At 36.2% G+C, this 23,480-nt stretch overlaps 1 protein-coding gene across 1 annotated transcript in view; it reads left to right on the top strand.

Annotated features, from left to right (window-relative positions):
* Nucleotides 1–6,446: 6,446 nt before the first annotated feature.
* The window catches only part of LOC117324645 (neo-calmodulin-like), a 50,920-nt gene continuing 33,886 nt past the window's right edge, over nt 6,447–23,480 (top strand). The window contains exon 1 of the mRNA XM_033880571.1: nt 6,447–6,724. Within this exon, the coding sequence (XP_033736462.1) occupies nt 6,665–6,724 (60 nt within the window). The 5' untranslated portion in view covers nt 6,447–6,664. The remainder of the gene's footprint in view (nt 6,725–23,480) is intronic.

Genomic DNA, 23,480 nt, shown 5'->3' with positions numbered 1-23,480 from the left:
GACTCACCTTTCAAAAATATTACAGTCAATGAATGTCTGTCTGAATTTTGACCTGCAAAGCTCGCGCATTTTCACTTAAGTACGCTCTTTTCAATTTTAACACTGTTACATGTATTGATATTCAGGGTGCTGTTGTATTAAAAAGGTATCTTAAGTAGGTAATGCGTTTCGTATAATGTCCATTGTTTGAGAGCATGGACAGATCTTGTTCACAAAATAATTGTTCGGATTTTAACCGGTATACATGTACAACATGCAACTTGGCATTGTCGTTTCCAACTTGAATATGTTCCAGCAGGAAATACATTTTCTGTTCCATTTTGAAAATGTTCCAGAATGAAATGTCTATCAAAACGCTGAAAAACAGGGTGAAATCATAAAAAGATGAAATATACTTTATAATTAAGCTTTTTAATAAACAAAAATATACTCTCTTCAACAGATAAAGAAATAAATCAACGACATGTAATAACAAACAACCTTAGACAAGAGAAATGCCAAGGGGAAAAAATAGACAACAAATGAAATGTCAAACTGATTCTTGGTCGAAGTGTCGCTTACCCTCCGGCCACCATTGTTTGAAGCCGTTGACAATGTATTAATATTCAGTCAGCATACTTCTTTGTCACAGTCTTGACTATGTGTATCTATTGTTCGCGCACGACCACGTAAGCATATTACGTCTACAATTTGTGTGCAAGGAGTTATGATTTAGGATTTTGCTTTGGGACTGTTTGTTTCAAATATTTCTAAATTGAAATTTAAATATGGAAGATTGCTAGTGGCGTAGAATAAAAGTGAAACAAAAGAGATACTATATGTTTACAATAGGTAAAAAGGAGGCGTAAATATGTCTACATCTATTGAAGTACTGTCTGAACTATACTAAAGGTAAATGAAACATAATTGTTTAAAAAGTATTGCAGAAAAGAACAAAAACAAACCAAAGAAAGCATCGCTTTCTGGGAAAGAAGTATAGCATGCATACTATGAAAGATCGGTCATGGCATTTGTATATAGGGTAAGGTAAAACAAAACAACAGTCTTACTCTTGATAAACAAACAAAGCCAGCCATAAACACCACAACTGTACCGTCAGTAAACAATGGAAATAAACTAACACAGTACTGTCAGTTCGGGAAAAACAAGACGTCTGGCGAAAGCTAGCGTATTAGATTTACACACAGAGGAATATCCGCCCACTCCCAAAGCCGCTGTACAAAGTTGTGAGGTAGAGGGTAAATTGGTCATGCACTGTCACTTCGGAAGTGACAGGTTAAAATAAGAACAATATGATGGATACGTCGGAACTGATACTTTAGATAATACACATAAGTTTGGCAACTGTGAATCATTTACAGACGGGCTAGCTGCTTCTTCTCTCAATCATATCGACAAAGTTGTCATTGTTTTTGTCAATCAATCATAATTCTGACATGTGAAGATTTTGCGATTACTAGCCCACCTACAGCAGCCGTTGTAGAACTAAGTCTCGTGCATACAGACAGAAGGCCAATTTGTTTTTGCTTTGTTTTATAAATAGAATAATAACCCTGGATAGGTAAAAAATGAAAAGTTTCGTAATATAGACAGCTAACGCTATTTGGAACATGTTATCCTTCGTATATCTACACGTCAGTGAGGTTAACAAGCAAATTGCTGTGTGTGTGGGTGATGTTCTTATGAAATCTTTTGATTGTTGTCATAAGAATCAGACCAAGAAACAATTAGTGTATGTCAAGGGACCTGTTCATCTCGGATTGATCTACAAGTTACAGCGGAGTAAACCACTACATCTGCCGATGTGAGTCATGATGCAAATATCGGACGTTTGTTCAGGAATGCATTTCCTCTCCGCGAACAATGGCACGTGAAGCCGATATCCGTAGATGACTGGGTCACTGTAGGTAACTTTGTCAAGTGGACATATCGTTCAGATGGCCTCTTGCCCAGCTGTTATTTCATGACCGACTTATAAGCTAGAAGACACAACCGAAATTATATTCCGGGCACTGGAGAAACGGCCATAAAGAGTTCGTATGTGTTGCAATTGGTTGTGCAATAGCCATTTAAAAGATTCTAGCACCTCTCAATATACATTGGGACCTAGCTACAACAGAGTAAAAAATGAATCATACCTCATAAGGTATACGTAGCCTGTTTGTCTTTTTAAGGACTCGTTATTAGTATAAAGAATCTGAAGTGTTTATACCTAGGAGGCCTTTATGAAATAGGTCATCTGGATAAGGAGGTACAGGAGCCTTGTAATAGAGGTGAATCTCCAGAACGCTGATCATTGTTATAGATATTTTTTCGAAATACTGATATATATAAGAAATGAAAATAAACACCCATTCAATGCAAACTTTGGCTTTACATGTAAGTACACCGAATGTTGCATACATTTATGTATGTCCTACAAATATAGTCTGAGACCGTGTAGGACCGTGCAAAGTGATTACCTTTGTGTCGCAAAAATGTAATGGATTGTAAGAGGCGATTGTAGCATAATGTGAATTCTTTAATATCCTCTATATAGAAGAGAAATACTCGCTGTATCCCACTTCTATTGGTCACAGATACCAAAAGTCAGGGATATTGAACAGATCACAGCTGATGTGCTGCCCTCCTCTATCTATCTATCTCTTTTCTCTTCCCTGTTTATCTTCTTTTTTACTCTCTTTTTGCTGATGCTCTTTAAGAAATGTCTAAGTCATATTACCCTGGCAATGACTCAAAACTCCATTTCAACCAATTATTATTAAGTCTCATCAGGTCGGATATGCAGCACGAAAAATGATTTATCTATGACCGAAACGTATTTTCCGTTGTTGTAGTTGATATCGCTTTCATTTCATTTATCAGTACATATAACAATACTGCCAAATTGTGTCATTGTCTTCTTTTATACAATGACGCCAGTAAATGTATGTTTATTGTATGTTTGGCTCTGCTTCCTGTCAACAAGGGCCAAGTGGTTGTTATTGACTTTAATTAGACATGACGTCAAAGATGGTTTCTCTGAAACATTTGCGAAACAATGACATTTCCGTGTAATTTAAAACCCAGAAGCAACCAATGATAATGATATACATCTATCAGACTAGGTCAGTAATGATATAAGAATTTATATTTCAATCATGCTTGAAACAAGGTATTTTTAGTCGCTGTCTTTCTCGATATAATCTTATAGGTAAAAGATAAATATTAGTGCTATAATGTCACTGTTTATATTGTTTTGGCACTCTTCCATTTGATTGGCTGGTATAGTTGCATAGCAATTTGGCATTAGAAATAGTACGTTAGACGACTAAAAATAAACCAAAATGATTACCCAAAAATTCCATTGCATCAAATCTAAAATTCAGCAACTGGAAAATATATGGTTTCGCATGTACTCGTACCTTAATATATCTTAAAATCAATATTAAACAAACGATTTTGATATCGCAATAACAAACAGATCAATACTCTGAAATGCCCATCGTGCATGAAAGAATCATTTGAAATACAATTAAAGGTTAACTGTTTTATTACATTTCGGAATCAAAACGAGAGTACAGAATGCTGAGGGTTTGATCATATGCCATTTAAACTGCATCTTATTCACCAGAACCTCATCAATACCGCATATTTGATAAAACATCATGTTGCACTCTCGCGCAACTTGACGGAATGTAACTGACAACTCTGATTGGCTGACGTTACGTGACGTCACAGAATACTCGCGCGATAATGCAACTCGTTGTTTTTTTCACTGTCGGAGAGTGCAATATGCGACGTGAAATGGAATAATGTGTGATCGGATGTATGTATGGATGAATCAACTTTACAAGTACTTCATATTAAAATAAGCTCTTTATTGGGACTCGCCAGTTGTAAAAGCTTGCCCCTCGTCCATTTGTCTATTGCGACAGCAAAATATGTTTAAAATCTCACAATAGACGCAGAACTGTTGCGACAGGGAATTAACATATTTGACCTTCGGATTCACAGCAATTTGTGTCATATTTTCTTGACATATGATTAGATAAATAAAGGGAATGCGAAGGACGTCAGTGTTGACGGATCAGGCCAAGAGGTACTGGCAAACATCCCGTACATTTGTGTTAGTACGGACGCACGTGCTACTTAACAGGAGTCGCGACTGACAGCAAGGTCTCGAGGATAGAGACATGTAACAAACATGATAGCTGGTGGTGGTATACTATGGTCAAGATTCAAGATTTATATAGCGTATTGTGGCTCTGGTAGTCAATTTGAATCCTACAACATACCTTGGTTAGTTTGATGACAAAATCACGCAATTAGATTTTTTTTTGTACAAAAACCTTCTAGAGCGTGTAATTGTCAAGCTTTCTTTATCATTTCATGCTCAAAATTCCCACAGCATGCTAAAAACGTACTTAAGCTTTCTACAACACACCGAAACATCCATCAGCGCATTTTTCCGAGCAGAATTATTAAGCTTGATGCCGTAGTGAAATAGATTATACGTTTTGCAGTATACACTGAACAATATGATATGTCCCGGTCAAGCTCTCTACAATAAATCATTGGTCAGTTCCTTGAAAAAATACTGAAGTGAGGGAAGGTATTTCTTTTGACTTTTCTTCGGCGACATACAATGTATGTATATAGTATATCGTTGTCAGACCATGACGTGGTCAAGCCTTCTAAGTGTACAACGTTTCGTGGTCAGGCTTTCTACAACATGACGTAGTCAAGCCTTCTAAGTGTACAACGTTTCGTGGTCAGGCTTTCTACAACATGACTTGGTCAAGCCTTCTTAGTGTACAACGTTTCGTGGTCAGGCTTTCTACAACATGACGTGGTCAAGCCGTCTAAGTGTACAACGTTTCGTGGTCAGGCCTTCTACAACATGACGTGGTCAAGCCTTCTAAGTGTACAACGTTTCGTGGTCAATCTTTCTATACCAAGGCGTGGTCAAGCTTCTAAGTGTACAACGTATCGTCGTCAAGCTCCCTACAACATCGCGTAGTCGAACATTCTACATGTACAACGTATCGTAGTCAACCACTCAGCAATCTCGATGTTAACTACATGTAATACACTCTAATAGCCATTCAAATCCCCCTCAATTACTACACAAACATACAGCCGGAGCTGCCATTCGGTACTTACAACTTACATGCGACATTTCTTGCACTCTCCTATCATGTGCTCGTTTACAGCTTAGTCGACTGAAACACAATAAATATTGTTCAAGGATACAACACAGTGCCCGTGCCGGGACTCGAACTAGCGACCCTTCGGGGATGTAGTCCTGCATTCTATAACTAGAACATTGTCTCTTAAAACATTGAAATAGAGTTTTATGAATGTTAAAATGTAGCAAATTCGAAATGCATAATAAAGACATTTAGTAACATAAAATAAGTGCTATAATTTTTTTTATTTAATTTTTTTTTTTTTCATAAAAACAAATATTTTCGATTCGTCATTAAATAACACAACATATGAGTCTTATAAGAACAGACTAGTCTAATTGTGAAGTTTCATGTTCATTGTTCAATAATTTCTTGATGACTATTTTCATATTTAGAAATACTTTTTCCACTTGTGTGGCCTTCGTACAATTATAACTTTATAAAGTATAAGAATTGTTCGCTTGAAGAACCTGTAAAGAAACCGACAAATTGGCTGTCGTACTACTGTGTGAATAAAGGGATCACGTCAAATCGGCCCAACTCGTTTTAACGCGGAGAGCTATAGCAATGAATGATATTTTCTCTTTCACAAAGTACTTACAACCCAGTACACTTTCGCCGGAAACGTAATTACAACAAGTCTCACACACATTATTTTTGGTCCTGGTGGCTGAAGCAGGCGACTCATAGGAACATATTCTTACCGTTTGAGTTCCAACTTAATGGAACAATCAAATCTGACAGAATGGACATTTTAAGTATACATCGAACTTACACGATTGGTCGCATTTGATATCAGTGGGAGGTTGGGGCAATGAGGTTATGAGGAGGTGAGACTACTGTGGGAATAGGGGCGTAAGGGGAGGGGGTGGGGGTATCTGTCCCAAGATGCAGAAGAGCCCGGGGGAGGGGGGAAGGGCGAAATCATGAATATTTATCTCAATGTTTTCTGAATGGTTCCGGGGAAAAGTGAAGGAGGAGTTTGGACATTGATCAGACGATATATGTGACCAAAAAGTTTCTGAGTATATATAACTATATATATATTTAACCACTTCCTGGAGATCTGCCACTTACTTGTCAGACTAACTAACGAGCAAAGTAAGTGATCTGACCAGGTATACAACAAGTACATGGACCTCTCGCTGGTGTATTGTGTACCTATACCGGATAGCTTGCTACCTTAACATTCGATAATGTGCGAGGCTCATGATAGGCTTAGGTGCGTTTCCGGGTTTAGAATACAAGAACACTGAGCCGTCGGTGGCGAGGTGTGAGATGGTTTAAGCGTTTAACCCGACAAACAGACGCTTTTCGTCTGTTGAAAGAGGTGATTATCGTAAATAAACATCTTTCACTGGTCAGTTACCTGTTAGAATCGTTCAAAGTGTTTTGCGGGGCAGTTGAATACAAGCCTTCTCGGAGCGGACACGTGCTATCTACAAGCTCTGGACACCGGTCATTTTGAATTGGACTTTGTTTAAGTGTCGGTCATGGCCCATATCAGAAAACCAGAACCGGCACTTACGGAAGAAACGTTCGCCATATCTTTGGTAAGTATATATATATAGGTTTTTTTCTTATCATATTTGATGTACAGTGTATATCATATTTCATTTTAAGGTATTTTTTTTTTAATTCTTCCAAATGCAACACATGCATATATGGAACAAATATACATGGATATCCATAGTTCATAATACATGTACTAGGGAGCGAAGGACAATTCCGTTCAATTATATTGATATACAAAGACGTGTATTTATTACTGTGACGTCATGAAATGATGTCATCCAATCTAATTAAAATTAGGCTTTGTATATATATTTTCCGCTCCTCTACGACACTCTACGATACAGTATCGTAGAGAAGCAGAAATTACAAGTTTAATTTTAATCAGATTTTAATGACGTCATAATTGAAACACTGTAGAAAGTGAAACAGAGTTATATGTGCAGCACAACACGTTTCGTGTACGAAACAAGTTTGATTTTAGAATATATTTCACTTTTTGAGAGATTATTAATTAATATACATACACATAACGATCCCAAGCCAATTATGTACCTGTAAAGTATAATGGTACGCATTTCGCATTGTGAAATTAAAGATAAAGGCTAAGACTTATGCCGTTGTCAAAATTTTGAACATAAACTTCGATTCATTAAATGTATATAAATGACATATATCTTATACTGATAACGTATTTCATTGAACATATATCATAAATGCTCGAGTGTAATACTGTAACATACTACTGATAATAGTAATACTTAATATTTATAGCTATGTATCGCTTCAAGTGATAATTAAAAGTCATCATTTGTTTTTTTTTTTGTTGATGAAAATTTGAATATTTTGAATGATCTTATTGATCTTTCTGTGTTATGTCAGGGATTTTTATGATAAAAACCAATTAAGTGCCTTTGTGATGTAAAATGATTTTAAAAGCAAATGCATAAAAATGTTTATCCTATAATTAAAACATCTATGTTGGACACTGTATAATATGTAATTAGACATATATTACGTAAGTCACGTGAATGTATATAACAAAGTCTATATGTCATTATAGTGACTGGTATAACTCCCCGCGATGTTGTTATTTATTTACTGTGTTATGACAATAGGCTCCCTCACTAATTAGGAGAATACGTCAAACAAAGGCTCTAATTTAATGAGCTTTTACCCTAACCGTGTGACAATCGGAGGTTGACACGAGTACTTACTATCAAACAATGTTATGTTAATCACAGTATTTGTTACTAAAAATAGAATATTTATGCCAATGAAAGGATTTATAAAGAGTTGTTATTATAACCGGCCAAGTAAGTTCAGGTTTACCCAACTTCTGAAAAAAAGAAAGAGCTAGCAATTAAAATGTAGAAGACTTTTTATAATTTGCAATAAGATGAGAAAATGTAAAAATGTAATTTTAAAATCGCTCCACAATATGCTAAGTTTTTTCTGACGTTTGTTCTGGTATATATGTTCACATTTTTATTTTGAACCGATGATCCGTAAGGCTCAAGGAATATACAGAACTAAACTGAAAAAAAAGGGTTTATATAAAAACATGTACCACCGGTTTATTTGAAAATGTATGGATGGAATGCTAAATATATCTGCTTTATTCACTTAAAAGTGTGTAATTCACATCTGGAATTTTATATTATACACGAACTGGGCATAAAATTGTATAAATATGAGGAACTGTTTAGATGGTGTGTCAGAATCGCCCTACTTTTGGCAGTTGGTTTAGAGATTTTCAGCGCTATTAACAAACGTAATTGTCTACGACCTGTACAGGGGATAGAACAGATTCGCTAAACGTTATCAATAACAAACTAAGACATGGGGTATGGGCGTTGAGACGGATTATGGGGTCGGATTTATAATGAGAAGCGTGAGGGAGATATTATCTGGGGTAACTCACGGTTTGGCACTTTAAAACGGTTATTCGAAAGCTTTTAACTTCAATAAATGCAATTCTTATCATAGTAAAGCATCAATCAACGTTATTTGTGAATGAAAATGATAATAACATACAGCATTTATTTAAGCATTGAACTGTTACCAAATGGTAGTATACAGTCGATATGAATACAATTTGGGTGACAGATAAATAGAATGTCGCCCGTTAGGGCGACATGAAATATTTATCTGTCACCCAAATTGTATTCATATCGACTGTATACTACCATTTGGTAACAGTTCAATGCTTATATTTACATTCATAAAGATTTTGTATTTACTGTAGGTTATGACGCGTTTAAATTTGTCGCTTACCCTATCACTGACGTCATCAAGTTCAAATACCGGAACAGCCGAAATTTCCAGAAGGAATAATATAGTCCCTGATGACGTTATTAATAGCAACCATATAAGATCGTTCTTGTACAAATTTGGCTTTATTTTTTATTTCATATACGCTTGTAGGTATCGTCAAATTGTTCACAATTGCATAATTTCTGTTTGTTCAAAATCGAACCCGTTTTTTCTGCGCAATGATAAACGGTTAACATTTAGAAGTGTTGCGGCTTTGAACGGGCATTGCCCAGGACAGACTCGATTCCTCGGAAACACTTATGTTTCTATCGACTGGATTTACGTTATTTTAAGAAGAATACCAGCGTTTAGATTCTAAATGAAAGTCGTCTTGACAGTAGGGGGAAACGATTCCGAGGATATTTCGTTCGAAACAGATTCCAGTCTAACCGGTCAACTCAGTGTCGCTAGGCTAACTTATATATAATTAGCAGACGATTTTCAACTTCACAGGGGCTCGATTTTGTAAGGTAGGCCTTTGACATCAGTTAATAACCACAAAACTAAAATCCAGTAGGCCTACACATACACAACCGGAAACCACATCGATACTCCCGATATTTATACAAGATTGATTTTATAAATACATTACTTTTATTGTTGTCGTATCTTGCATTTCTGAAAATTCGGAACGAGCCCCTGTGAGTGTGACGACATTGACAATTTGATCATATTTCGTATAAATCAAGAATGGCACTTATAGTAATTTCGTATTGACTACATTTTTCTAATTATAAAATGATACTCTCATAACTTGTGATGTTGCTTTATTTTTCGTTGTGGCTTCTGTAAATAAGTGCTAGCATTCCAAAGCTCTCTAGGCCGAAAGTAACTGGCGGCCATTGTTTAACCTACAACACTTGGAGCTGTATTCCAACACTGACCGAATCACTGTAAATTGTAGTATACAGTCTCATGAATACAATTTGGTTTACTAACGACATATAGACAAATGCAACACAGAATGTAAATATAAACCCTATTATCTAATTTGCAAAATAAGTCCAACTCAATTCAGATTACGTAATATAATAATCTGTTTTAAGTGTTACACAATGTACAGAGCATATATAAACGACATGTCGACTTGCGCAGATGGATGATAATAAATATTGATTTAATTTGTCCCATTTTAGGACAAAGTGTCTGCACAGGAATATTTGTTTTAATAAAAATGCAAACAAGATATATCTTTTTTTCTTCAATATAGCATAGACATTGTTGTACATTTTGAAAACAATCAACAATCTCAGGAATATTTTAAAATCGCCGTATGGAACTACAGGGACTTGAATTCCCAACCCAGGGTCCATATATGCATCAAATTTATCAAGGGAAGCAACTCCCAGGAGAAAACTCCGAGCACCTGTGTTCCAACTGAATGGTAGCCTAGTCACTATAAGGTTTAGCTAACTTCCCAAGACAAATACATGTACGAAGATTTGGTGCTTTTTGTGCGGTTTAATGTAAATAAACCGAATTGGTATGCCTTACTGAGATAATGTTATTTGACCTGTCTGTCGTAAGAAAATCACTCTGAAACAAACTAACCATGCAGGTTGTTTTATTCACCGCCAGAGTGACTTCGTATTGTCTAAAATGAAGTTTAAAAACGTGGAATGTCTGCTAATGTAATAAAGAGATTGAATTAATTTTACTCCAACCATCATATTCTAAAGTCGCAATGTAATTAAAAAAAAAAAAAAAAAAGATAAGCAATGATTTACCTATAGAATGTTGAGCAATCTGAGAAATAACTTCATTTAGTTCTGCACTGTATGACGTAGATCTCGCAAAATATCCGTAAACGGATTTGCCGACAAACTTGATGTAATTTTAACAGAGTGTATGGCAGTGATAGGACAATTAATGCCATAGCGTATAGGGATACGAAACCTAATGATGCCTCCCTTTCCTCGTCATCAGCCCAGCCGCGACGTAATGAAAACAGTAAAGGAATATAGTTCCTTGAAATAAACATTTTAAATATTTAAATCTAATTTTGGTTTCTTATATACACTGCATTTTCAAGGTTATTCAATGTAGCCGGGATCAGTCAAATGCTTTAATAAAACTAGTTTATTGTATATCAAGTCTGTGAAATGTTTTACGTACAAGGACTGTATTTGTTCAGGCGGAAAAAGTCGCGTTTTTCGCAAAATTGAACCAATGAGGTAAATTATCACAAATATTATCCCTGATATAGAATTAAAGATGTAAGTTGAGTAGTTATGATACAAATACATCAAGCATTAAACGACACTAAGACTGTGATTCTGAGAGTAAGCAATTTGACATGATAGTTGGACAGGATTAAAAGAAAAAACAGAAACAAAAAAGAATAAGAAAGAAAAAGTGAAAAATATCAACTTCATGGTGGTTCTTCCCATCTAAAATGATAAGAATTAAAAATACTCAATACATTACGCAGGATTACAAGCATGGCCTTAACTCAACTTTATAAAGCGACTAATAGAAATAACTGTACCCAAAATATGGACTCTAAATCATGCTATCTTCGGGGTTTTTTTTGTTGTTGTTTTCTTTTTTTTTTTAGCAGAAAGGATCCCATATTACTTATATATATACATATGTAGCATTAGTTACCAATGAGACAAACTCCGTGAGTTCTTGGTATTACGTTACATACGGGTCACTGGGTCCGTGGCACCATGAATTGAGACCCCATCGGACTTTTCTTTCAGTTAAAATTGTAATATATGCGCTATGATTGCCATTAACCATTTAAATCCTTACAGGAAGTGAAATAACAGCATTAGCTACCTGTGGTTTCGTCAATCACACAAAAGTCTTGTAATACGTGACACTTTGTATTGTACGACAAACAAATTCTAATTGCTATTTTGGCTCATGCCGTGACTGGGTCGCGAGCTCAAGATCTACGGCACCAAATCACCGAGCAAAAAATACCCTGCTGTTGGTACCACTGCGCCAAGTTGACATCTCCCTAGGGATTTATTAATGTCATAGTTAATGAAAAAAGGTGAATAAATTGATATGAAGACCAATACAATAATACTATAGATCGCAATGTACAGTATAGTTCCATGGATACGAATTGTACAAGCATAACATAATTGATACGGTATAATTACGACAGGACAGTTTTATCATATGCCTGAATATTAACAATACTTAGGATATGTGTTTGACCAGAATTTCGGGATATCCCTTCTTTTTTTTTATCATTCGGTTCATTTGCAAAATATTAATATGTATACATGTATATCATAAAATTGTGTCAACAGTTCCTTCCGTTCCATTTTGTATCTCTCGACATGTAAACTAAATGCAACAGGAGACGAAAATGCAAATGACACGGGACTCGTACCCTGATCCTCCGAACTCTAGGCGGGCGTTCTAACTATTTGGACATACTGGCCATCGGCAGTCAGACCAATCCAGTTCCGCAACATTATCCTCTCCTTAAAGAAAGTGTCCGATCCAAAAGACAAATAAGACTCCGAAAACCTTCCGTTGGTATATTTAGTTGAGCGCCAAATGTAACAGGAGAGGAAAATACAGCCACCAGACCGAGGCTCAAACCCGGGACCTCCGAACTCTAGATGGGCGCTATAACCGTTTGAACTAACTGACCACCGATGTTCAGCTCAGTTTAGTGCCGCTACAAATGTATCTCCAATATAGCAATATATAATTCTTATAGATATTGTTCTTAACATGCATATTCTAGGTTGATATGCTTAATGGCAGGGAACGTGATCACAGGCTATTTGTACAAATTAATTTTCATATGCCATGCTTTATTAAACCTTAACTTTTCAATTACTTTTCCAGAACAACGTCTATGAACATTAGATTATTTGTATATTACTGTATATATATATCATAAACAATTTACAAATTAACTGATGCAATTTCCGACCAACAAGACCAAATTAAAAGTGAAAATAAAAGTCAAATAAAAAATTTAATGTATTTTGTAACTATATTAACAGATATAGTCTATTCAGCAACGCTCTAAGAATGTTTTCGTTTATCAAACCTCTTTATTTATTACATTGCAATACAAATTTATAGATAATTTCACGGTAATGTGATAAAATCACCAATTTTCTTGAAAACAAAATTGGATTGGCGTACAATCTAAAATCCAATAAAAGCTTGAGATGTGGTATTTGATGTATTTTACGATATTGTTGGATACGTAATAAATTGATGTTTATAAACGGATGATTTTTATCATAAAATTTATAGAGTCTCCCAGCTTCTTTATCCACCACGTCATATCTGACGGTTCATCAAATGTTTCACTTCAAACAGTGTGGCAATCTTTCAAAAATAATGCGCTCTAACCACATGGAAACAGATGAAAATTATATATAAAACCCTTCGTTTTTTTTATGTTTTTCATTCACCAAAGATTTCTATCAAGGGAGACAATTGTAAAAGTAAATATTTAATAGCGTCATAAACTGTAGCGCGTGCCTTATCTTGAAAGGAACACCCAGAGAATATAAAGATATTATGAGAGTCGTTTAACGCCCCTTGGTTAGATTCAGATATTTACCTGGTTTAATTTAATACCCTGTTTGAAGTGATCTTGAGAATATGATTACCTGCTGATAACTGAAGTAAACGCGAGGTAAGAATCTTCGCTTATAGTTCATCTTTCGGTGAATTGTCTCGTGATATTTCGCATGTTTTGTGATTTATGTATGCCTGTGATAATTGATACGTAAGACCTTAACGCCAGTATGGAAATGAACGATAAGTCTTTTGTTGCTTTCGGAAAAAAAGAGAAGTTGAAATGTTGAACCCAGACCGAAATGCAAAGTAACATTGTATCTGGACCAAGGTGTAAAAAAAGTAAAGTTTGTCCGGACCGAGGAGTAAAGTTACGTTGCGTCTGAAACTTGGTGCAAGATTACGTTGTGTCCGGACTGAGGTGTAAAGTAACGTTGTGTCCGGACTGAGGTGTAAATTAACGTTGTGTCCGGACTGAGGTGTAAAGTAACGTTGTGTCCGGACTGAGGTGTAAAGTAACGTTGTGTCCGGACCGAGGTGTATAGTAACGTTGTGTCCGGACCGAGATGTAAAGTTACGTTGTGTCCGGACTGAGATGTAAATTAACGTTGTGTCCGGACTGAGGTGTAAAGTAACGTTGTGTCCGGACTGAGGTGTAAAGTAACGTTGTGTCCGGACTGAGGTGTAAATTAACGTTGTGTCCGGACTGAGGTGTAAAGTAACGTTGTGTCCGGACCAAGATATAAAGTAGCGTTGTGTCCGGACTGAGATGTAAAGTTACGTTGTGTCCGGACTGAGGTGTAAAGTAACGTTGTGTCCGGACCGAGGTGTATAGTAACGTTGTGTCCGGACCAAGATGTAAATTAACGTTGTGTCCGGACCGAGATGTATAGTAACGTTGTGTCCGGACTGAGGTGTAATCTAACGTTGTGTCCGGACTGAGATGTAATTTAACGTTGTGTCCGGACCGAGGTGTAAATTAACGTTGTGTCCGGACCGAGATGTAAAGTAACGTTGTGTCCGGACCGAGGTGTAAAGTAACGTTGTGTCCGGACTGAGGTATAAATTACATTTTTAACGTTGTGTCCGGACTGAGATGTAAAGTAACGTTGTGTCCGGACTGTGGTGTAAAGTAACGTTGTGTCCGGACTGAGGTGTATAGTAACGTTGTGTCCGGACCGAGGTGTAAATTAACGTTGTGTCCGGACCAAGGTGTAAAGGAACGTTGTGTCCGGACCGAGATGTAAAGTAACGTTGTGTCCGGACCGAGGTGTAAAGTAACGTTGTGTCCGGACTGAGGTATAAATTACATTTTTAACGTTGTGTCCGGACTGAGATGTAAAGTAACGTTGTGTCCGGACCGAGGTGTAAATTTACGTTATGTCCGGACTGAGGTGTATAGTAACGTTGTGTCCGGACCGAGGTGTATAGTAACGTTGTGTCCGGACCGAGATATAAAGTAGCGTTGTGTCCGGACCGAGGTGTAAAGTAACGTTGTGTCTGGACCGAGGTGTAAATTAACGTTGTGTCTGGACCGAGGTGTATAGTAACGTTGTGTCTGGACCGAGGTGTATAGTAACGTTGTGTCTGGACCGAGGTGTATAGTAACGTTGTGTCTGGACCGAGGTGTAAAGTAACGTTGTGTCCGGACCGAGGTGTTAAGTAACGTTGTGTCCGGACTGAGGTGTATAGTAACGTTGTGTCCGGACCGAGATGTAAAGTTACGTTGTGTCCGGACTGAGGTGTAAAGTAACGTTATGTCCGGACTGAGGTGTAATCTAACGTTGTGTCCGGACTGAGGTGTAATCTAACGTTGTGTCCGGACTGAGATGTAAAGTAACGTTGTGTCCGGACCGAGGTGTAAAGTAACGTTGTGTCCGGACCGAGGTGTAAAGTAACGTTGTGTCCGGACTGAGGTGTAAAGTAACGTTGTGTCCGGACCGAGGTGTAAAGTAACGTTGTGTCCGGACCGAGATATAAAGTAGCGTTGTGTCCGGACCGAGATATAAAGTAGCGTTGTGGCCGGACCGAGGTATAAAGTAACGTTGTGTCCGGACCGAGGTGTAAAGGAACGTTGTGTCCGGACTGAGGTGGAAAGTAACGTTGTGTCCGGACTGAGGTGGAAAGTAACGTTGTGTCCGGACCGAGGTGGAAAGTAACGTTGTGTCCGGACCGAGGTATAAATTAACGTTGTGTCCAGACCAAGGTGTAAAATAACGTTGTGTCTGAAGTGAGGAATTTTTTTTTTTTTTTTTGTGTGAAAATAACACTTCCTGGTACCGAATCTAAGCAGACAGAAAATCGAAGTAATTGTTACTGAGAAATCTCCTGACAATTATTGATATTCTGTAAAAAGAAAATGACCGTATGTCTGGTCGACAGAACATCTAATTTCAGCGATCATTGAAAGCGTGTGTGTTTCAGCGGTATATACATTTCAAACGTATATTTTACTGTTCCCGCGGGAATACATAAGAATATTGGTCCAAAGTCGTTGTTTCTGAGTCAGGGTAACCGTTCCTGTGTGTGGTATACTATTCTACAAATCTATAATTTCCTATTTTTTCTGTAAATAAAGTATCAGGATAAATCCATACTGCACCGAAACAAAATTATTCCAACTCCTTTTTTTTGTGTTTCTGCCACTAAATCTAAGCTCTTTGCTTTTATGCAAGCAAACTCCGCATCATTTCTATATAGGTGGCCTTAGAAAATCATAACCATATCCCGGTTCTTCTTTTTCATTCACTCGAACCTTGAAGTCAATAAATCGAGACATCTTCTAGATGACCGAACATTTTGTTATATATTTTTTGTTGTCGGAACTGAACTATAACTTCGAGATAAACGGGGTCTTCGGCTTATCAGAGTTTGAGATGACGATGTTTGACTGTACATTTATAAGTATTATCAAATTGGTCAAAAAGATGAATAATATTGAGAACGGGACAAATGGACACTGGAGGAACGTATAAACTGTTTGATGAGGGTGATGCTTTGAGTCACCCTAATATGGACTTTCACTGGCCTAATGACCTTAATAATTTTGTCTGGGTATTGAATTGATAGAATTGCTGTGGGGCCTGTTCTATAGAATACATCTCGTCAAGGGCTACTAGATTTTTCATATAGAGTATTTATTGTCTCGGTTAGCAAAGAATTCAAACCGTTAATAGTAATAATGATGTGGTATTATGTCCAAAGTAGTAGTTTAAAATCACAATAGCAATATTTGAAAAGAAATGATGATTGGTAACACTCATAATTATACCAATAAAATGCTATCTTCCAAGTAAAACATACAGATAAGATGTAGTCCGGAGGTATGTACAGGGACTGTCACTCCGGAACAGAGGAAGGTGAGGATGAAATCTGAAGGGGATATAACTCCCCTTTACGTGATACGTATTAAATTTATTTTTAATTCAATGGTAATATCGTGTTTTTATTCTATTTATCAACATTTATCACTTCACAAAAATGTTATATGATTTCACTAATGAAAAGTATTAGGAGCGGGCGTCTATAATGTTCATGTAACTTATTCCCAATCCTTTTGCTGTATATTGGCGATAAATACGTATATTTATATTTCCGCTCAATTCAGACTCAATGAACCCACCACAGTTAACTCGAGTCATTTTTCAATGAACTATATCAAGTCCGGCGTAGGAATACATTTGTCGAGCTTGGACTATATTTTTTTAATTCCTTTCAAAGGTGATCATATTTATATGAAATAAATTCTTTTAAAACTTATATTTGTTTTAATTCGCTATGAAGTTTGTTCACGAAAGAAATCCTAAAAGTATTAACCATATGTAGACGAAGAGTGGTGACGTACATTTCGGTAAGTTCTGTGGTAGACTTGCACAAGTCCCTATTTGTCAAAGACAAAATATTGTACAAAATATCAAAAATATATAAATATAAGGATTGAATAAAGTTAAGTTGAGGTGTATGGGGGTATAAACCTCAATAGGTCTTGAGACAAATTTTATGAACTGCGAAGCAGTTCATAATAAATTATTCAATCCTTAATTAAACTAATACATATACTTTCTTTTTGTTTTTGTTTGGTTGTTTGTGTTTTGTTGTTTTTTGTTGTTGTGGGTTTTTTTTGCAAATATATTCAAAGTTTCTTATATCGGTGAAATAAGAAAGCTCAGAAGTAGAACTATTATATGTACATGTATGTAGGTAAAGTTTCTAGGTTAAAATACTATTCTCCATATAACCGCCAAACATTTAGAATTGTGCTATGTTTCATATTTATTTGGAATTAATCGCCTTTAAAAAAATGATAATAAAAAACGTCCAAAAAGTGTAGTATTTTTTTCTTTTTGCACAAAGGTGGCGCAATGATAGCTCATGTACATTTTTATGTCAATCGGCTAATTATTATCTGACCATGTCCTATCCCTATAAGTCCATATATATTGGTATCCAAAAAATATATAACGTGTTGATGGAGAACCAACTTTGTAAAATCGGTATGTCGAATAATTGAGTTGGCGATAATCTCGTTACACTCGGTAATCTGTAAAGTTAACACTAGTGCTGGCGGGTAGTCCAACTGTCGGCCAGGTCACCATGGTGACCATATACAATATAACTGACCAGTGTCCAAATTAACACGTAAACGAGTATACAATTAAGCTTAATTATACAAATGAAGCATTATCATAGGCAAATTAATCTGAAAGCATAATCAATAAATCAACCAATCACATTTTATCAAAGTGTCACATGTTAATGCAAACATAATAATACAGGTATTAGAGGCACCATTACATGAAAAAAAATCTATATTAACATCCAACCATTTGATGGCTTATAAGACACTATAGCTTATATAAATGTGTTCCATCTTCTAAAAATAAAAGTATAATAAAAGAAAATGAAAAAACATGTTTTTAGTACCCCCCGCCATTAACACCACCGGTTGATGACGTAATCGGCCATGAGAGGTTTTTAAATAACAAAAACACTCACAAGTGAAGAGTTCCAGCGTCATTCCTAATTATCAGTTAAAACAAAGACTCAAACATCTGTTTGATAACAAAGGAAAATGGATTTGTAACTCTCCAATGTAATTTATTTAAATAGGTACACTTTGTATATAGGCGCGGTTAAACATTAAATCACAAAAAAAAAACAGGAAGGAAAGAAATATGTTTAAAAGTTTTTGGCGATATATTGATGGGGTTATATGCAGAAACGCTTAATGAAGGAGGCATAATGGCGAATCCATGTTCGTGGAATTGGTTGGAATATTATAGCCCTGTTTCAGAATCAAGAAACATGTACTGCATACGAAAACTCAAAGATGCTGAGCGAATCATCTCGATCGTGATGGACACTTACAACAGCGCGCGCAGGTTTGCAGTATAATATGGACATTGTTGTAAGAACAGCTGGTCATCTCACGCGCTGGTTGTTTATAGATAACAAATGTTACGTCAGTTTCTTAGTCTTTCAATTTCAGAACATTTTCTATAAATAGAGGCGAGAAGTGTTCTGTAATGCGCCGGAAGGAGATTTATAATGCATGTGCATATGTATATCATCGACAAGCGCTTACGTCACACACCAGAAGTTCCTACTCGGCGAAGTTAAAGTTCATTTTTAATTGTTATTTGGAGACTGAAAAACACGTAAAACAGATATGTTTATAAAAAAAACATAATATGAAACAAACAGCGTTCGTGTCACTCAAATTTAAGTCTATCACGTATGTACGGCCTCTGTTCCGGCTAAGTAGTCTATCAATCCATATGAATTGTCGAGCGAGCGGCCAGTATTGTCCGAAACACGAATAACAACTGAACCCCACTAATACTGTATATAGACAATATTTAACCAGTGATGAGGGGTACCGATGGCAGAGATGCACTTTAATATACAGTCAGACAACCAAACTATGATCTAATTTAACCTAACCGGCATCATGAAAAATATAAATATTGCTCAATAGGGCATAGCGCGTGTCCCTCTAAGAGAGTAATTAAGATTGATAAGTAAAATAGCCACCAGTTTTGTACTTATAAAGATCTTCGTTGATGCCATAACATTCATATATATAATTGTTATCGTGTATGGTTTTCATTTTGACTTTAAACTAGATATAAAATTAAATGTAGACAGTGGCAGCATTCCTCTTGCTCAAGGATGAACAATATGCATATTCCGCTATAGTCGAAATGTCAAAAAATCTGATGTCTCTTCTGTTTGTCATTCCGGAACACGGCCATCTCGGCTTTAAATGGACAATCGTATGTAGACATTGGAATCTTATAAAACATGGGAGGAGGAGAGATCAATCAACCCTATCCCCCCCTATCCCCCCCTATCTACCCCATATTGACTTTACTAATTTCTATTCATTTTTGCTCTATGTTTATCGATTTGGATCGTTATCATGTAAGTTTTCTCTTGTTTTAAGACGTTTGTATAACAGAATAACTATAAACTGTGCATGTGCTTGTGCTTTTTTGATCTATTCAACATCTCCCATTCGTTGCCTCATTTTAACATCTAGTGTGTCGTATTATCAGAAGAAACCAATGAAAAACGGATGTTTAGTAGTAAGCGACGAACCGTAAAATCCGACCCTAACTGTATGTGCTTACCTGATGTGCTGCATTTTCCGCAAATGTTTATGATCCGGGGCAAATTATAAACATCATGCAAAGTGCCGTTACCGCTTGCGTGTGTGTTCATATGTAATTACATGTAGTGATACTAGTTACATATATAACCCAAAACAAACGTATGTTTTGGCACAGCACGTGCAGTGTAAGCGTCAGAGTTACGATTCTACTACTATACAGTTCCCAGTCTTATGGGTCGGTGAGGTCGGTTATAAGTTATTCTTCAACCACCAGACTGATACATGTATACCAAAACAAAACTGGAACAGTTTCCATGGAGCGAGTGTGCATGTACGTAATATATCCTAAGATATTTTTTTTTCTTAATTTATGAAAAAATACACTTATATTCTGCCAAAAATTAAAAGCATGGTTGTGGAACCTGTTTTGTACATTTGTTTTGTTTGGTTTGTTTTTGTTTAACGTCCTATTAACAGCCAGGGTCAGTCAAGGACGTGCCAGGTTTTGGAGGTGGAGGAAAGCCGAAGTACCCGGAGAAAAACCACCGGCCTACCGTCAGTACCTGGCAACTGTCCCACGTAGGTTTCGAACTCGCAACCAAAAGGTGGAGGGCTACCGATTAAGTTTCGGGACACCTTTTTTTATCTTAAAAATAAAATTTTAATATCCCAGACATAGGGCCTCATGGGTTGGGGCCCCTGAGGTTCCTCACAGTTCAAACAAAGGCACCACAACCACTTGGCCACCGCGGTCCCCTGTTTTGTACATAAACATTTGTACAAACCAGTTTACCTTAACTTACACAATCGTATGTTTAATTAATTACCTTATCTTAATTATCTATAGTTATTTGCATTTTCAACAAAATAACCTGATGTATAATGTGTTAATATAATACTGTAGATCACAGATACAAATACGAGAATTTAAATCACTAGTCTTTTTTTCATACGGTAACTGAAATGATTATTTCCACAAATTGAAAGATAATAAACGTTACTGCACGAATCATCGCGAACATAAGCACAACGTATATAATCTGTAAGTTTATGATGTGTCTCATCAACGCAAAATTGTTATTAATAGAGAAATGAAATTAAGAAATATCCAACCTCAATCATCATTCCGAATTTTCACGATACACATAAGCATTGCACATGCGTCGATCCACATCCTTGGACGTATCACAGCGATGTAGAAATTGGACCAAACTTGTTTCCAATTGACGACAATCAGACAAAAAACAATTCTTAGCTTTCTTCTCATAGAATACCATTACGCATTATACATGATTTGAGCGCTGTGATAGTCTCTTATTTTCAGTGTATTGCAGATGTGTCTGTGGTTTTGTATGCAATCATTTTCTATAATACACAAGTAGACCGCGGCACGTGCTTTTGTGTTTGAGCCGGAGAGGCGATAGCAACGGCAGCACGCTCTTAAGTGGTCCACTGACTATTGTTCCATGCAACAAGTGACGTCTATATCCCGAATGGCTCTCGAGTAAACAAATTCGTAAACATTCGAGTTATTGTCTTTGTTCTTTGTGTCTGTTTTACAGCATCTTATTGTCTCCCAAAACAAAGATTTGTTTTGTCCAGGAAACTGTATACATCCCTCTTGTAGTAAGGATAAATTGAACAATGGGTTTCGTAAACATTTCTGTTCCGCGTGATTGTACTCCAATGATAACAAATGTTTATCACACCGGATTCTAAGCTAGATGAATGTTTAAAAATATCTTTCAAACGTAAAGCTGTGAAGGGTATCTCTTTGTCGAATAACATAACTTAACCTTCTCTTGCGCAATATTTACGAACACAACATGACTAGAAAAAAATCAGTGTTTCAAACCACACGTCGGCAATGTTCATATCTTTAAACAATGACTACTTAAATCTTTGCATTAAAAGACACTTAACACGAAATGGTATCGAGAAAATATAAATTCTCTCAGAATCAATTCCATTTAAAGACAAGTCAGAACATGCTGTGTTGCATGGATCCACAGAGGGCTTTTACAAAATGAAACATAAAGCTGCCGTTTTAAAGTAATTGAGATATTTTAGTTTGAAGTGTAGGGCATATTTTATAGGAATATGCAGCAGTATTCAGAAATATTACATTTCACAGTAACTCAGAAATTACAATTTTAAAACAATATTTATATTGATGGTAAAACCAATAAACATTTACGTTTGAAATGTCAGTATTACCGAGGTATACACCATTCGCTATCCAAGATGTTTGATTGTCTCCCGACATAAGTGCGTAAACTTTTTATAAAGACCATTTGTTATCATCATGATATTTCTGTGCAACTGCTATTTCGATTTCCCTTCATATTAGATGATATGTACGAGGGTGTTATATATACAAATGGCCGTCTTGAGATGAACAGTGCTGTATCAATACTATTTTTATAAAGCACCATGGTCTAGTACAGATGAATCACAGCAGTACAGTTCTGATAGCATGAAAAGACACACGTATAGTGAATTTCTTTATTTCTTTTTTTCGTAGATACAGAAACTGGAAACTAATTTATATATACAAACAAAAACAAAAACAAAACAAACGAACAAAACAAAAACAAGAACAGAAACAAAACATACAAAAACAAAAACAAAACAAAAAAGACACACACAATGCAAGCAGGCAAGCAAGCAAACAAACAAACAAACAGAACAGCTCCATTCTACAGTTTCGTCCTTCTAGGACTCGTCAGTGATGGTCGTGGGCCAACAGACTCAAGCCTCTCAAACAATGGAAGATGGTATTCAATTATACATCATTATATATCTTGTTCTTGTAAACTAGATATTGATAATTCTAAAAGGGATGAAATATTATGTTATCTCATGGACTGAAACCATTATTGATAAGTATTTAGACGGGACACACAGATAATTGTTTATCTTGTGCAGCATGTATTATAGATTACTACAGATACTAGAAAATGTCCTAACATACGTAGTTCAGACTGACATGGTCCCGTGGTATGCTTACTTAGGATCAGGTGCTACCGTGCATATATATCCAGTCATAGATATGAATTCCCTATATCTGTCAATGTGTGTTACAACAAATATAGATTTAGTAATCTGGTATTCCAGAATCACACGCAGAGTTTCCGAAATACCGAAATAACCAAATTATAGATGTTCAATTTAAACATGAATCATATTATCTGGACAAAATCGTAAAGCAATTATCAAACAAATTCTAATAATATTTTGGAAGAGTATTGTAAAGTACAACGAAGCAGAAAAAAAACATTGCCCCCAGACATCTTTTTGTTTAATGAAACAACAGCGACCACCTTTTCCGCCCAACACACACACATATAAATCTTTAT

This window comes from Pecten maximus, chromosome 3 (genome assembly GCF_902652985.1).
Source record: "Pecten maximus chromosome 3, xPecMax1.1, whole genome shotgun sequence".
Taxonomy (NCBI): domain Eukaryota; kingdom Metazoa; phylum Mollusca; class Bivalvia; order Pectinida; family Pectinidae; genus Pecten; species Pecten maximus.
Note: the sequence above shows the minus strand (reverse complement) of the source record. Positions and strands in the feature narration are given on the sequence as shown.